The sequence below is a fragment of the Mustela nigripes genome, chromosome 4 (genome assembly GCF_022355385.1).
Source record: "Mustela nigripes isolate SB6536 chromosome 4, MUSNIG.SB6536, whole genome shotgun sequence".
Lineage (NCBI taxonomy): Eukaryota > Metazoa > Chordata > Mammalia > Carnivora > Mustelidae > Mustela > Mustela nigripes.
The window spans coordinates 89,629,269-89,646,871 of record NC_081560.1 but is presented as its reverse complement, the minus strand read 5'-3'; the positions used below and the strand labels follow the sequence as shown (position 1 = coordinate 89,646,871).

Sequence of the window (17,603 nt, the reverse complement as noted above, 5' to 3'; positions counted from 1 at the left end):
TTCGCCTTGGGCCTTTGCCTGGTTAACACTTTCCCTTCTGCTCCTTCCGTGGCCTCCTGATCCTCTGGATCTCTGACTAAATTTCATCCCCTGAGTAAGGCCTTCCTTGACCATTCGATCTCAAATACATACTCCCTCCTCCAAGTCATCCCTAAAACAGAGCATTTAATCCAACGCAATGGACTAACTCTATTACAATCTATAATTATTTGTCCATTTTAATCTCTTTATGTAATTAATAATTAATGCCCACCATTTGAAAAGAACTCAGTACCTGTGCTGAGGTCAGTACCTGTGCTTGTCAATAAGTCACTGAATCTTCAGGACTGAACACCCGGCATACAGGACTGGTTTATAAATACTATTAAGTGAATGAAAGATGAATGAATGCCTCAATGAACCAGGTTAGCCTCCCAGAAATTTACATTACAAAGATAACTTTATAGAGATAGAAAAAGGCTTTATGGACTTCTCATCTATCGAAAAGGAGTTAACAATTATTTTTGTGAGGATTAAATGACATAATCGGCCAAAGCCCTTAGAATAGTGTCTGGTACTTCATAAACAAAATTAAAAATAGGATTAATTCTTATAAGATACTTTATGAAAAGTTGGGAGCTAGAATATAATTTTTTTTTACATATAAAGATGATTCATCATCAGAAAGGCAATTCAGTCCTCTTCACTAAGTGTTTATGAGGCCAGCTACTTACTACTTTGTACCGGTCTCCATGCCAGGTACCCGCAAACATTAATTCGATGGTTCCTGTCCCCTAGGAGTCACACAGTGTTGCTACGTCATAGCTTGTAGAGTCCTCTGTGGGCACGTGGCGTCATCGAACTAATGTACTGCCCAGTCCTACCTCCTCTCCCACCCACCTTTGTGACTGAAACCATGGTGGGTCAGCCTGGGGCTCCACATGGGGGCAACAGAATTACCCTCCTTTGTGGAACTCTCCCAGGCTTGCTCTGAGTAATCTTAAGAGCTCAATGGGCAAACGTTGACATTGCTCAATGACTGTTATCTAACTTCTGAAATAGTCCATTTTCAAGCCATCCTTCCACCCACATCCCCACCTGGCTCTATCTCCCATCAAGAGGCCCTCTCAGACTTAACCTTCACAAAAACTCCATCTGACAACTCAGCCTCCGGGAAGCCATTCCCAGTCCCCTAAGGCAGGGTTGTAAGCCTCGGATGCTCCCCTCCGAGGCCTTGTTACCCCTATCACAGCCCTTGTGGAATTGTTATTATCCACTTTCCCATGGACCATGAGCTCCTTTAGAGCAGGTGGTCCAGCTCATTCACATTAGCACACCTAGTGCCTGGAGCTACTAGATGCCCCATCAAATTATCATAAGTAAATGATACTTCTGTTTTCATGGTCCAGGGGCTTTGTAGAGTTGTAGGGGGTGGGGGAGGGGTAGGAGAAGCAAGACAATGGGGGTGGGGGATGGAGGAGAATGCCCATACTGCAATTCACCAACTATGCAACAGGTTTCTAAGATGCTCATGAAAATATAACATAAAGCCTATTTAAAGCAAAACAAAGCAAAGCAAAACACCTCTGTTAAGACATTTTGCCAGAGATTTTTAAAAAGGGGATATATTAAAAAAAGGAAGGAGAACAGAAAATAATGCATATGGACAATACTCCAGACTAAAACACTTCCTTCACTTTCCCTTAAACGACCTTCAAATTGCCGGTCAAGACCCATGTGTGGGATGCAAAATACTGTAATGGACTGCAATGAGCACTTGTAAAATGTAAGCAGAATAGAAGAGGACAGAATAGAAACAGAGTAGAAACATAGAGACATATCATTTGTAGTGAGGGGTAATATTATCTCAAGAAACTTGAGATATGCATGCGCATGTCATGATATGATATTTCTTCCTGTGAGTTGTGGTTCACAGAAGTTGGGGACCCACAGCTCAGATGCTAGGGCTTTAGCTGAAGCCCTGCAGCTTGAGCAGCAGCAGGGTTTCCCGGCCGGAGAACTCTAAGGAAGAGGGAAAAAGAGGCAAATCTGTCCACTAAGGGGCTCTAGAGGAAAGGTGAAGATCTCAAAGGGTAAGCAAACACTTGGTACAGACTCCTGGGACTCAGAAGGAAGTTACAAACTGCTGCTGGAGATTGTTACTCTCAGTCACTTGGAAGCCAAGTCCACCAACCACCTTACCTTGCAGCGTGCCCACTAGCCCAGTACTAACTCCCGAAATGATGTCACTAAGCAGCCATTCCTTGATTCGGTATTTGGGGAGCCAGTCCAGGACGGGCAGAAGCGTCTTCAGCACACCAAGTCCCCTCTTTCTTGAACAACTGTTGAAAGGCAATTAGACTTTTTTCAGTACCATCTCGGTCATGACCAATTGCAAAGCACAAAGTTTTGAGCAGGACTCTGCTGCTCTTTACAACCACTTAGAAAAAGAATGAGAAGCGTGTGTCAAATCCTAACGCTCCAGTGCTGACCATGCTTTTGCCAAGAACTCTATCTATGCTTTTAAATGCGCTGTACTAGAAAACACAGGATTAAGTGTTCCCTCCCCTCTCCCACCTTTGTAATCCTCTGAGAAAATATCCCTACACAAGGACCCATTTTCTAGACCAGCCACAGAACGATCAATGTGGAGTCTCCAACTGGAGATTAATTTTCAGACTTCTAGCCCAGACGCCTTCTTCTACTACTTCGTTCTCTTTAAAGAAAAAATAAACATGCTCTCTTTATTTTGGCAATACAAGCTTGGAGCCAGTTTATGCAAAAATCTTAACAAGATAAATGTACACTTTATTGTACCTTGTTGCTTAGTATTTTTTAAATTCAGCACCCTATAGTTAAAAGAAAAAAAATATGTTAAGGGTGGGTGGACATTATCTGACTTCCCATTTAACTGAACTTTTTAAATTGTATTTATGAGACAACTGGAAATTTTAACGTTTTTCACATTAAGGATTATTTTTTTAGGTGTGATAAGGAGATCGTGGTTATTTTTTTAAGAGTCCTTAGAAATATATACTGAAATGCACACAGACAAAAAGATACACTATATAGGATTTGCTTCAAAAAAAAAGATCGTGGAATGGAGGCAAGTGGGTGGAGACAGAGCTTGTCTGTTGAAGCTGGATGGTAGGTAAAAACATGGAGGGGCTTCATTAGTCCACTATGTCTGCTTTTGTATATACTTAAGTTCTGTAATAAAAGATTCTTAAAAAGAAAGAAAATTCTGGCAGCAGTTGACAATTCTCTAGTTCTTTTTGTGGTATCTAATTACAGCCGGCAGTTTGGGTTTAGGGAGTGATGGCAGGTCTCCCTGGGGGTCCCACTGTTTGACAGGGGAGAACTTTGGAGTACGCTCTCCTGGGTTCCAGCCTTCATTCCGGATCTCCGAATGGCGTCCTGCCTAGATGAACTTGGGGCTTTCAAGGACTTCTGGTCAGGTGATGGGTTTACCCATCATTTCTTTTGAATCGGGCCCCTATTTCTCCACTCTCCTCAGCCAGACCTTCACGAGAAGGCCGCAGGGATCTCCTGTACCCCAACGCGCACTCCAGATGTCCCGAAGTGAGGAAAAAAAGAGATGGGGCACCCGGAACACACTGTCCCCAAAGATGAGTTTCCGGAACTGGACTCAATTCTGGCCGAGAATGATGGAGCCACCGTGCGACCAGGAAGGACAGCAGTGCGGATGGTTGAAACCCGGGCGACCCGGCAGGGTGGCGCGCCATCCCACGCCGGGTCCGCGCGCCCACACGCCAGGCCCCACTACTGTTGCCCACGCCCAGCCCGCCGCGGCCGCTACCTGCAGCCCTTGGCCAGGCTCTCCCGCAGCGTCTTGCGCTCCTGCAGGCGCCGCTCGTACTGCTGCTGGAAGGCGAGCTCGCTGTAGACCGGCCGCGACACCACGTAGCTGCAGCTGTACTCCGGGAGCGGTGGCGGCTCCAACCTGCTGCCGGGCGCCTCCATGACCTGCGGGGAGGAGGAGGAGGAGATGGAGCGGGGAAGGAGGGAGAGGATGGGGCGGAAGAGGCGACCGCCGTTAGCGGTCGCTTGGCCCCACCTGTTGCAGCCGCTCCCGGAGCGCCGGGTCTGCGCGCAGCCTTCCTGGCCGCTCCAGGCCGCCGCCCCCGGGCGCGCCCCAGCAGGCTGCGCCGGGGCACGTGAGGACCTTCGGGTCCCGTAGCTTGCACCTGCTGCCCGGGGCTCCCGGACTCTGAAGAGGCTGAGGCCCTCCTCGGGGTCTTCCGGAGCTCGACCCAATCCCCACCCGTGGGCAGCCAGGGCGCTGTCCGCGTCCTGAAATCTCCCCAAATCCCGGCTGGAGCCCGAGCGCTTGCGGGGACGGACAGGGACACTGTGAGCGCTCCTCTCGCGTCGCACCCGACCAGGGCACAGCCCCAGGCGCGCACAAGGAGAGAAGCACCGGCCCCCCGGCCGGGCGTGGAAACTCAGCCACGTTCCCCGGGTCTCGAGGCTACGTGCTGCAGACGGATTCCAGCAGCGGGTCGCAGTTCTCCCGAGGGCAGAACTTTGGGCAGGTGGAGCAGACCTCTTGCCCGGGCCTGTTTTGCGAGCCTCCTTCTCGCTCTCAGCGGCTCAGAAAGAAGGCTGTGCTGCCCCCTGCCCGCCCGCTCCGTGTCCCCGCACTAGTCCCATCCGCGGCTAGCGATGCCTCCCGAGAGTTAAGCCAGAGCTGGGTGGGGTAAGCGGCATCCTCAGCGGCCAGCTCACCTGTGTCGGCTGGTGGCCCGCCCGGAATGCCCCCGGGACCGCCGTTCCGCTGCCTTTATAGCGCTCGCGGAAGGCAGTGAGACGTTTTATTTATGGAACAACAGAGACACCTGAGTCGAAGAGAGGGACGCAGAGGCAGCAGTCGTTCCCCACCTATTCTTTCCCTTTGCCGAACCAGGAAGGCCGAGAATCTCACTGGTTGTCACGGGAGGGCCCACGGGATCCTCACTCACGTCCCGATTGCTAACGCGGGATGCGAAGTCGGGGGTGGGAGAGGGAAACTTGTTGCAGGAGAGCAGAGCCCCGCCCTGTGTGGAAAACACGACCGCAGGGAGCGCTGACCTTGGCTCCTAGGTTGTGTGAATCGAGCAGCTCGGGTCAGGCTCTCATACTGCTCGGGCTGGAGCGGGGGTGGGGGGCGGGAGAGGGGGAGGAAAGGAGCAGTGGCCAGTCCCTGTATTTCTAGAGACGGTTTCTTCACAAGCACTCAGTGGGTGGTGGTTATAGAGAATTCATAATTTATTCATACATTTTAGATACATTGTTATGCACTTTTCTCTGTGTGTGTGCCTGTGTGTGTTGTATTTCACAATCAAAACCAAGTGTCCAGGGTACTGGCTTTCTTACCCTTCTGCCTCTTTGGTTCTTTCTATCTATCTTCTCAGACATCCGGGCAATTAAGGAAGGAATCAGCGGGACTGCACAGGAAGGGAGACTAGAAAGAAGTGACAGGGAGTCAGATGTGTCCTAGCTCAGCAGGGTTCTGTCTTCTGCTGGGATGAATGTCACTGACTAATAATGCAGGTGAAAATGAAGGACGGGAGAGTTTGGTAAACAGGAAGATTCTTTCCTGATTGTCAGTTTCTGAAGTAAATACAGAACCGACTCGCAAAAAGACTGTGGACCTTCTGGACACCAGCCTGCAGTTGCTTAGCTGGAAAATACAGACCATGACAATTCTATAAGCTCCAGGAAACAGAACTCCTCTGGGGAGAACCCCAGTGCAAATTCCCTGTACTTGTATTCCACATGGTGAGAGTGTGTGCATTTCCCTGACAAATGAATGAGTCAGCAGCTTTCAACAGATGTTCAAAAACTTACTTGATTCTTAAATAAGGTTAAGGAGTGCCTGGCTGACTCAGTCAAAAGAGCATGCGACTCTTACTTAATCTTGGGGTCCTGAGTTCAAGCCCCGTGTTGGGTATAGAGATAACTTAAAATAAATAAAATAAAAATAAATAAAATAAAGAACCATTGAAGAAGGGACCCCAAAATAAAAATCCAGGTCATGAACTTGAGAATTCTTATCCACTCACAGGGGAACTTTAGCTCGTACAGTTGACTCTTGAACAACACAGCTTTGAACCTCACAGGACCTCCTATAGGTGTAATTTTTCTCATAAGTACACTACAGTACTATAAATGTGTTTTCTCTTCCTTGTGATTTTCCTAACATTTTTTCTCTACCTTAATTTATTATAAGATACGGTGTATAATATATAAGTCATATAAAACATGAGTCAATCAACTGTTACGGGTAAGGTTTCCACTCAAGAGTAGGCTTTTAGTAGTTAAGTTTGAGCGAAGTCAAAAGTTATCAGGGGATTTTCAACTCCACAGGTTTTGGAACCCCTAGCACTCATGTTGTTCAAAGGTCAGCTGTGGTTCTTTACTAAGAACCAGTGGTTCTTAACTGAGGGCTATTTTGCCCCTCTGGGGGGCATTTGGCGATGTCTAGAGACATTTTTGTTGTTATGCCTGGGGGTATGTTAATGAGATCTACTGGAAGGAGGCCAGGGATGCTATTAAACATCCTATGATGGGGTCAAAGTTCCTCTAAGATTCTGTATGTTACTTAAAATGTACATCTATTACTAAATTGCTATATGTACTACACATGTGCATCTCTCTCCATATATATATGTATACATATACATGCAGACTTTTTCTATAAGCAACACATTGTTGGATGTGTAACTCAACTACTCTGAAATGGAGGTAAATATTTGTCTTAAAGTAGATTGTGAATGTTTCCATTCTCTACACTCTCACACACAGCTTCAAGCTCCAGTCGAAACACTATCTTCTCCATGAACATTCCTTGATGTTCCTAATCAGAATTAATCCAATTTTTTTTTCTGAATTCTTTTGACCCCTTAACTGATTCTCTCAAGATGCCCTTTGTTATCTACTTTAATATCCTAATTCTGTTTTCATACGAGTCTTATCTCCCTCACCAGACCAAAACTTTTTTTTGGAGACCAAAAGTTTTTGAAGGCACGTACTATGCCTCCCTCAACCATCATTACTATATTCTGTAATGTCTTCTAGACAGATATACTTATAAACCAAACATATTTCTTTAAAAAACTAAAACTTAAATTACATATTGGTCTACAACTTTTTTCCTTAAATTTTAAATTTAAATTAAATTTTAAATTTTAAGTTAGTCTACAACTAATTTCTTTAAATTAAGTCTATGTCATTGATCTTCCAGGTGAGTACATACGGATTTTTCCTAACTTTTGCCAATGACTGCTTAGGATTTCATATCATCAATTCATACAATTGGTTCCACAGTCATTCACCTAAATGACTCACAGTTAGTTCTTAGTTGAATTAATGTGGAAAGGCTCTGCACAAACACAGATATAAACCCACATCCCATTCTAGAATTTCTGCTCCCTGTTACTCGTTGTTTTGAACACTTCTAACCTGGGCCAGTCAGCTCTGCAGACCACTTGTATCAGAACTTAATGGGACTTTGGTGGTGGTGGTAGAGATCAAAGGAATAAGGAGTGGGGTAGAGGTGTCGGAAGGACAGAGGAGAAAATAAATTATCAACTTGCACTAGAAGGCAAGGGGGTAACTTCCTTTGGCGAGTAGAATTATTCTTTGAACTGCATCTTTCTACATAAGAATTTGGTTTAATAATTGTACCATAGTAAGTGCTGCATGTACCTGGTTAAAGATCTGTTTTCTTCTGTTAAATGCCCTTCCTTCCTTCTTCCCTTCCTCCCTCCCTCCCTTCCGTCAGTCAGTCCTTCCTTCCTTAACAAACCCTTGTGTTGAGAGCTTTCAAGAGATTACAGCAAGGGACCTGTTCTGCTACCAGTAAAACCCTGAAACCGAACCAGGTTGTCTACAAAGGGATGGATTTATTTATCCATGGAGGGAGGGGAGAGGCAGAGGGAGACTCTTCAAGGACACCTTCCACTGAGAGTCGAGTTAGGGGTACGGGATTCTTGATCCCAGGACCCCAAGATCATGACCTGAGCCGAAATCAAGAACCCATGGCCAACAAATTGAACCACCCAGGCACCCTTTAAATGCCTTTTATAAGAAAAAAAGAAATGATGCGTGGACAGAATGGCATCTCTCTTACAGGTTTCAATGAATGTAGAGAACTGCTTTTCTCATAGTCTGAATCTGGCTCTCTTTTAAAAACAGAGGAAGAGTAGGGTGTGCTAACAGCTTGTTCTCCCTGGTCAATTTATTTGTTACATTAAACACCTCAAATTACTCAGTTAGGCTTTACAAATCAAGCTTCACCTGGTTCACGTAGAGGTGGGTGGTTCTTATTTATCAGAATTTAATCCTTTCTAGGTCTCCTTTCCAAAGAGATACTTACTGTGTCACTTCAAAGTAAGTATCAGACAATGTTACTGTTACTTTCCAGCACTTATTTAGCCATTAGTGCTGATTTAAAATGCATTTCTTATTACCATTTAGGTATTTGGAGTGTAAGACAAACCTCACTTTTCGATCTACACACTAGTTGGTTCATTCATTCATTCATTCATTCAAGGATTGATTAAGAACGGGTTCGGGCCGGCCATGGTTATAATGATGAACAAAAGCTGCATGGACACTGGTCTCCTATCTGTGGGTGTAGCAGACGTTCATCAAATGGTCACAAAATATATACACTATTTCAATGATTCTAAAATGCACAGTTTTCACCATTTATCAGGACTCATCCTATAATTGAAGGTATCCTAGAATTTAATTAGCAGCATTTTCAAAAAAATTTTTTTTTGGCAAGTTTTCACTCTTTTCTGGTCTAGAGGGCAAATTTATGGTGTAAAGTTTTACTTTCTTTGTTTCAAACCACTTAAAATTTCTCCAATCAGAACTACAAACTAAGGGAAATATGCAAATAATCCCCCAAATCTGTTTTGATGATGATTTTGATGATTCAAAAGCAACCTAGACTTTGATGTTTATCATCTTCTACCTTTGAATTGTAAAGTGTGTAGCTTGCTTATTTATTTATTTATTTATTTATTTATCTGTAGAACTGAATTGAGTCCCTTCTGTTTGGAGGCAGTGTTTGGAACTCACTGTTGTCCCACCTTTCAAACAGAAACACTGTTCACATCTCAGGCTGGTGCGGGGGATCAGTAGAAACTTTGAATAATCAGCTGCCTGGCGAAGTGGCCATTTTTTTGCTGGGAAAATCAACTCTAAGCCTGAGCATTTATTTTCATTTTCCTAGTTGACCTTCTCAAGACAACAGATGCTATATTTCTGCCATATGCATACACAGGAAGAATTTTGACTTTTTCTCACCTTTTCCAATCTCTCCACTGAACAACTGGGCTGCTTTTCAGTAACCATACAATTTCGTATTCAATAGTTCTGTTTGTTTCCCGTATGTTACTTTTTTCCCCTCTCCAGATACAAGATGTGCTGCTTGAAGACAGAAATAATATCATGTATGTCTTTTATGGTATTAAAAAATAAGGGGTGCCTGGGTGGCTCAGTGGGTTAAAACCTCTGCCTTCAGCTCAGGTCATGATCCCAGGGTCCTGGGATCGAGCCCCCCATTGGGCTATATGCTTAGCAGGAAGCTTGCTTCCCTTCCTCCTCTCTGCCTGCCTCTCTGCCTACTTGTGATCTCTGTCTGTCAAATAAATAAATAAAATCTTAAAAAAAAAAATAAGACATGACTTTAAGTGGACCAGTTAAAAAATATATTAAAATAGAAAACAGTATTCACTTCCTATCTCATTACCCAGATAATCACCATTAAGCTTTTTTATTGTTTCCTGCCTGTCTTTTTTTTCCTATCTGTGAGATTATAATGTTAGTCTTCTTTTGCGTCTCTAGACAAGACCTTAGCAAATCATGATGATGTAATAGATACTGAAGAAATACTCATTAAATTATTGATTGGTGGATCTTTAATGATGGAATCTTGAGACATTGTTAGGCAGGAATGAAACTAATTTAAAAAACTTAGAACCCATGCTTTTAAAAAAAAATCCCTAAAAAAAGAATTTTTCTAAAACTGTGTGACCATGCATTCCAGTTAAAAACAATTTGCAAAAAATAAATACATAAATAAAAATTTAAATTTTAAATAATTTGCAGTGTCAACAAAAATGTATTTTTATATAATTTGATAATTCTCAGATAGTAGAGGAAGCACCAGAATCCAAACTTGACGTGTGGTCTGGAAATCTGTCTCTGGCTAGCAAGAAATTTTAAAATTATCCTTGCACACCTTATCCTGTGGTTTATCAATGGAGGGAGAAAAGGGAAACTTGAGGAATGTGCCTTGTCATGAGTTGGATGTTTAGGCATTCCATTCACACATTCATCCATCCATTTATTTATGCATCCAGTGGATATTTATTGAACCCCTTACTTATGTCAGACTCCCTCTTAAATGTTGGGGATACAGCAGTGAGCAGGTTTGACAAAGTTCCTGCCCCCAAAGAATTTTATACTCCTGTGGGGGACAATGGCTACAAGCAAAGAAATAAATCAGATAATATTCTAGTTGTGATAAAATCTATGGGAGAAATAAACAGAACAATGTCACGTGGAATTGCTGATGGGGAAAAGGCACCGCAAGGAGAGTGGGAGGATGGCTTTCAATGGTGTCTATCACTGGAAGAGAGATCTGAAAGATGAGGAGACAGCCTTCCTGGAAAAGGGAACAGCAAATGCTAAAACCCTGAGTCAGCAAAGAGCAGGGTGTGCTTGAGAAAAGGAAGGTAGTATAGCTGAAATCCAGGAAAGTCAGATCTACAGATAGCATCCTGGGAGCTCTCCGTACATATGTATGTAGCAATTACACCCAGGCATTTTGTGAGGGGGGCGGGGTAGACAGATAAAAAAGCCAGCACCAAGCCCTTGAGAGGTCATGAAGGAGAAGGAAAGACCTCTTTTTTTTCCTGCAAAATGCAGATGACCCTTGAATTTAGGTGGTGAGAAAAAAAAAAAATCTGAAATACCTTGAACTCTTGGGGGGATGGGGTAACTGGGTGACGGACATTAAAGAGGGCACATGATGTAATGAGTTCTGGGTGTTAAAAGCAAATGATGAATCACTAAACTACATCTCTGAAACTAATAATACATTATATGTTAATTAATTGAATTTAAATTAAAAAATACTTTGAACTTTTTGGAGAACTATTTCTGAGTAAAGTTTTGTTGGTAGCTATGTTTTTAAATGACATGTATAAAGGAAAAACATTGGTACTTAGAATTATTAAATTGTTTCTAATTATCCCATGTATGATTACTTTCTTTTTTGGAACTGGTGGTGCCTTACACTCAGTAAGTTCTCTTCAGTAGTTAAGGTAATTTGTGTTAGAACTGAGCAGACTCTCATCCAGACAACAATTCTAACTGCTTGTAGAAAACAACAGCATATTATCTGAGACAGTTTATTTTTCTTTTCTTTCTTTCTTGTTTTTTGTTTGTTTGTTTGTTTTTTGGCTGGCTGACAGCTATTTTGCTTTATTTTAAAGATGGTTTTAAAAAGTATTTATACCTCTTCTGCAGAACTATAAATTAGTAATGACACAATTAATCCTAGAACCTATGATTTCTTCATTTAAAAGCAAATCTTCAGTATCAAGAGAGATAGCATATCGTGCATAAAGGGAGAGATTGGTGTGAAGAGCAAGGAAGGAAGAAGCTGAGGCAGGTTGAAGAGAAAGAATCAAAGGATTGGAACTAGGAGGAAAGACGGGATGGAAGTTCATGGCATTATTTCCACTGGATGTGCCATATTACCCAGTGTGGTATGCCTTGAAAGCTGACTTGAAAACTTAACTGCTTTTGAGCATAAGGACTACCTTGAGGTGGATATTGCTATTCCCATTTTATAGGTGAGAAAGTACACACATAAAGGTTAAGTAATTTGCCCAAATTTGCCCCCAAGTTGGCTGAACTGGAATATGAACCCAAGCAGCTTGACTCCAAAGCCCATTTTCTTTTCTTTCTTTCTTTCTTTCTTTCTTTCTTTCTTTCTTTCTTTCTTTCTTTCTTTCTTTCTTTAAAGATTTTATTTATTTATTTATTTGGCAGACAGAGATCACAAGTAGGCAGAGAGGCAGGCAGAGGGGTGCGGGGAAGCAGGTTCCCTGCTAAGCAGAAAGCCTGATGCCGGGACCCTGAGGGCTCCATCCCAGGACCCTGAAATCATGACCTGAGCCGAAGGCAGAGGCTTTAAACCAGGTGCCCCCAAAGCCCACCTTCTTAACTTCCACCTTCTTCATGTCTCCACAGCTTTGGCGATGGTCAGCTTTGGTGAGGTTGGTTCTCCTCACCACAACATCATGGAATTTCTAGTTCTATCTTCTTCCCCTATCCCAGGCTTCATTCATGGTCTCTATGCTAGGTTTCAGCTTTTAACTCCTCTCTTTTGATATAATATTTTAAACTATGATATCTGCAGACAATAGGATATACTATGGGATACCAACGAAGTTGATCGATAAATACAGACATGTAAGGGACCCCAAAATGTATCATAGATGAAAAAAAGGCAAGGTGCAAAAAGTGTGTAAAGCATGCTCCTAGTTGTATAAAGGAAAGGAATATTTGTCTCTGGCAATAATCAGAGTCCTAGCAAGAAAGAGATAAGATCCCGAGAGATAGTTAATAAGGGGGCTGTATATAAAAAGTGTGGGGAGGTCAAAGAAAATGAACAAGGCAATGGTGAAGCACCTCAGGGCTAGCTGAGGGGAGCTGTCAGCTGTCTACTGTCTGAGAAGACAGCTGGCAGCAATTCTAGCTTGAGGGAAAAGGAGGTGGGAGCTGTTACCACAACCCAGAGTGGTTGGACAGGGCTGCCCAGCAAGAACTATGGCCCCTCTCTTAAGAGAGGAATGGAAGCCCTGCTAATTCCAGGCCCAATAAGGAAGAAGCTGGGGGGATAAATGTACAGATTGCTTCCCTTCCTTACCTCTCATCTTTCACTGGTTGGATCTTCCCCACCCCTCTGTGTCTCCATTACCCAAATTCTACTGGAAGAGGCCAGAGAGCTAAGGTCATAAGTTCAGTCTTCGGGCCCCAGAGCAGAGTAGAGAAAAGTGGAAAAAGAATAGTGAGGGGGTGAATTGTCAAGATCTCTGCATATAAACAGAGTATTTCTAGAATGATCCATCAGAAACAAGGTTCTGATGGAAACAAGAGATCTTTTTAAAAATACATTTTATTTTTAGAATAGTTTTTGATTCACAGAAAAATTGAGGGGATAGTATGGAGTTCCCATGTACTCTACAGCCAGTTCTTCCTATTAGCAACTTGAATTTGTATGGTATACTTGCCACAAAGAGAATACCAATATTGATACCTTATTGGTAACTAAAGTCAACAGTTTGTTCTGATTTCCTTTGTTTTCACCAAACATTAGTTTTCTGTTCCACATTACATTCAGTCTTCTGGTTTCCTTAGGCTCCTCTTGGCTGTGATAGTTTCTCAGTCTTATCTTTTGATGACCTTGACAATTTTGAGGAGTACTGGCTATGTATTTTGTAGGGTACATCTGAGTTGACATTTATCTGATTTTTCTCATACTTAGATTGCTGTTACACTTTTGGGAGGGAAGAAAACCATACAGGCCAAGAGCCATTTTTATCATACCATATCAAGGATACACAGTTTCGATACTTAGAATTCTTCTGTAACAGAGATTTGTATCAACCCCCTTCATTTATCCATTTATTCATTTAATTACTTATTTAATTCAGTATGGAATCATGACTCTTTTATTCTTTGTGTTAGAATCTAATACTACTTTATTTTGTTTATCAAATTATTCCAGGTTTGGCCTTGAAAGCTTTTTCATTTGGCTCCTGTGTCCCTTCCATATGTCCCCATCAATGTAGGGTGGCTTTGGTTTTGGTTTTTGGAGCACTTCCTTACTTTCTGACATTGCAGGATAATCCAGGCTTATTCCAGGCTTATCTTTTTTTTTTTTTTTTAAGTAATCTCTACACTCAGCTTGGGGCTTGAACTCAGAACCCCGAGATCAAAAGTCACATACTCTATTGACTGAGCAGGCCAGGAGCCCCTCCAGGCTCATCTTGCATAATTTCTGTATCAGTCCTTGAATCTGTCATTTCACTAAGGAAGGCCACCTGGTTTCTTTTATTGGGACACAGTATTAGAGACCAAGATGTGGGTAGTAGGTGCGCTCATTGCTTCTGGGATGGCATTGCTGATAGAGCAAAGAAATACATGTGTGTATTATGAAATAATATTAGGTGACATTTTATGTATTATGAAATATGTATATAAACATATCTATAGTACATACTTTATATGTAACCATCTGTATTTCTATTAAGCTTAACATAGGTTCATATAATGAAGAAACTTATTTTTGTTACACACTTATTTTGTACTGTTAGAGGTTTTTAAAAATTTATATCCATTTGGTAGTTTGTTAATCATTTAAAAAGAACTATATTAGTTCTTTTATTTGTTCTAACATCTCTTCATGTTAGAAATGCCCTAGTGATAAGATAATAAGATAAATTGTGTTTGTGTTTTGTGTATGTGTGTGTGTATGTGTATGTATGTGTGTGGGTATATATATATATATATATATATATATATATATATATGGAGAGAGAGAGAGAGAGGGAGTTGTATATTACTAGATGAAAAACCTACAAAAACATATTAGGGCAACTGGGTGATTAAAAGAACTCATGTGAATTATTCTTTCATAAAGAATGGATCCCGGGGCGCCTGGGTGGCTCAGTGGGTTAAGCCGCTGCCTTCAGCTCAGGTCATGATCTCAGGGTCCTGGGATCGAGTCCCGCATCGGGCTCTGTGCTCAGCAGGGAGCCTGCTTCCTCCTCTCTCTCTCTCTGCCTGCTTCTCTGCCTACTTGTGATCTCTCTCTGTCGAATAAATAAATAAAATCTTTAAAAAAAAAAAAAGAATGGATCCCTCTATGAATTTGTATGTTACATGAGTACCTCAATATGGTCAAAATGGAATTATCTTCTTTCAACCCCATTTTTTAATCTGCTGCTTTTCCCATCTTTGTGAATATCATCCCATCCATTCAGTTGCCTAAGGCAGAAACTTAGGACACCTCCTGATTCAGTCTTCTTTGATGTTTTTGATGTCATTCTATGGTCACATCTACTTTTTAAATAACTCTCCAGTTCCTCTAGTTCTCTCCATCTCTACAATTACTTACTGCTGGGTTTAGGCCAGGATTACCCCGAAGGCAATATCCCCCTAATAGTTCTCCCCATTTCTCTTCTTATTCTACTCACAAGATATTCTTCAAACCAGCCAATAGTAGTTTTAGAAATGCCTATCTGGTCAGGTTTGTCCTTAGACTTAAAATTTCTCAAAATGGCTCTCCATCACCGGGTTCTATGCACCCACGGAACTGAGTGAGCTCTCTCTGCCTTGGAGGCTTGCTTCTTCCTCTGTTCAGGACTCTTTCCTCTTTTCACCATCCCTAGCTTCTATCTTGGTTTAGTTCGCCTCTTTGTGGAGTCTTCCCTAATAGCCAAAGGCCAGGGTTGATGTTCTTCCTTCCTAGGTCTTAGCACTTTTTCTTTTTTTTTTTTTTTAAGTAGGCTCCAGGTCTGGTGTGGGGCTTGAACTCATGACCCTGAGATCACGAGTCCCTTGTTCTACCAACTAAGCCAGCCAGGTGCCCCTTAGTACTCTTAATATGTATGCACGTACCACACTGAACCGTGCTTGTCTGGATCCACTACTAGGCTATAACCTCCTTGAAGGCAAAGACTTTATCAGGAGTGCCTTGGAGTCAGACTGTCTGAAGTTGCAGTTGTCCAGACCGAAAACAGCTCTGTCATATTCTAAACCTGTGGGGAGTTATTTAGCTTCCCTTTGGTTCAATTTCCTCACCTTTAAAATAAGATATGAGAATAGTACCTAACTCATAATGTTGATGTGAGAATTAAATGCAATGCCTGGCACGTAGTAAGCCCTGGATAAATGTTAGCTATCATAATTGAGTCTTGGAGCCTAGGGAGTAGTTTGAGTTTGATCTTGGTATATTTTGAACTTCATTTCAAAAAAAGGTACGTGAGTGTATGTATATATGTTATTTGATGTTGCCAGGAATAGCTAATTTCATCTGTCAAAATTTTCTTCCTAGCACGCTCTTTTGAGTCACGGATTTTGGCTTTTAAGTAAGCTAAAGGTTGTTAATTGGGAGAACGGCCAGAAAAACTTCTCCACGGCTTTTGAATCACATGTTGAACAAATCTGGCATCACAAGCATCAAGCTGCCTTCTGTTTCTAATCATTTTTCTTTCTAATTTAGTTTCTCCCACCAAAAGGGATTATAATTGATTTTCATTGCAGAGTCCATGGAAGATGTCACAAGATGTAAAGGCAATTATTCTCAAGTAGATAGAACCCATATTTGCTGAGCGTCCCCACTGGCTCTGTCCCAAATGCTAAGCAGTAGCAATACTTCCCTGGATTGAGACGATGTGACACTGATCTGAGGGGACTGGCACAAGTCTTGGCTAAGAGACTTTTCTTCTTTCTTCTCACCTACACCTCTGATGTTCTTTAAAAAAAAAAAAAAAGGAAAGAAAAAGAAAAAAAGGGAAGTGGTGGCATCTTATTTACAAAACCCTCTCCAAGAGCATATTGGTCAGTGGTCTGGCCCTGAAGGCTTGAATGCAGGTCCTATCTCAAAATAGACTTCCCTCTGGGAAAATCACTCTCCTTCCTCAACTACCCTTACCGTCCTTTCATCTCTTTACCTCCCAGTATCTCCCCTCCTTCGCCTTCTCTAACCTGCAGAGAACAACTTCCCTCCCTTTGAGTTCCCACATTCTGCTTTTTTGCCCATTCATACCATTCTTAAGTACAGGCATTTGTTCTTGCTTTGGAATTCCTCTAAAAAAGAGGGCAATCTGGAAACAACTTTTGTCAATACGGCAGCTAATACATTGTAAGCTAATAAACATTTACAGAAAAGAGGAAAATTGTAATTACAGTAAAGAACAAAAATCAGGGACAATGCTATTCGCTCCTCCTCTGTGCCTACCCCAAAGCAACACATCAAGCCTTCACTAGGATGCCTCACCAGCATCTCCCTGGGGTTAAATGCTCCCTCCTTGGAGATCTTACAATACTTTTAGTCCTTGCGCACATTTGACATCATCTGTGGTTGTGTCAATTTCTTCTGTGTTTGTGTGTTTAGCCCCCAGTAGAAATACGTTTCTTAAGGGCTGAAGCTTATGTCTGTGACTCTGAACACGTTTCTTAATCAATCTCACAAACAGAAGGAGGTGATAATCATTCTTCACATTGTTGTGATAATTGAAGCACAGTGAGAGAATTTTCTAGAACATAGTAAAGAGCTCCATGGTCAGTTTCTTTGTCTTTCTTTAGTTTTGTGGCCCTCTCCATGGGGAGAGGGTACACAGCACTGATTGGGAGTGTGGACTCTGCGTTTGAGTCCCTGCTAAGGAATTCAGGAAACATACTTCATCTCTCCACGTCTCATTTTCCTTGTCTACAAATTGGGGATAATAATGGTATTCACTTCATAGGGTCCCTGCAGTAATTAAATGATGGAGTAGGTAAAGCAATTAGAACCTAGCACATGGTGA

At 42.2% G+C, this 17,603-nt stretch overlaps 1 protein-coding gene across 1 annotated transcript in view; it reads right to left on the bottom strand.

Annotated features, from left to right (window-relative positions):
• SLC26A4 (solute carrier family 26 member 4) overlaps nt 1-4,749 on the bottom strand; it is a 49,953-nt gene extending 45,204 nt beyond the window's left edge. The window contains exons 1-3 of the mRNA XM_059397040.1: nt 4,729-4,749; nt 3,800-3,966; nt 2,182-2,321 (exon numbers count right to left, since the gene is read on the bottom strand). Coding sequence (XP_059253023.1) covers nt 2,182-2,321; nt 3,800-3,963 — 304 coding nt within the window. The 5' untranslated portion in view covers nt 3,964-3,966; nt 4,729-4,749. The remainder of the gene's footprint in view (nt 1-2,181; nt 2,322-3,799; nt 3,967-4,728) is intronic.
• Between the last annotated feature and the right edge of the window lie 12,854 nt (nt 4,750-17,603).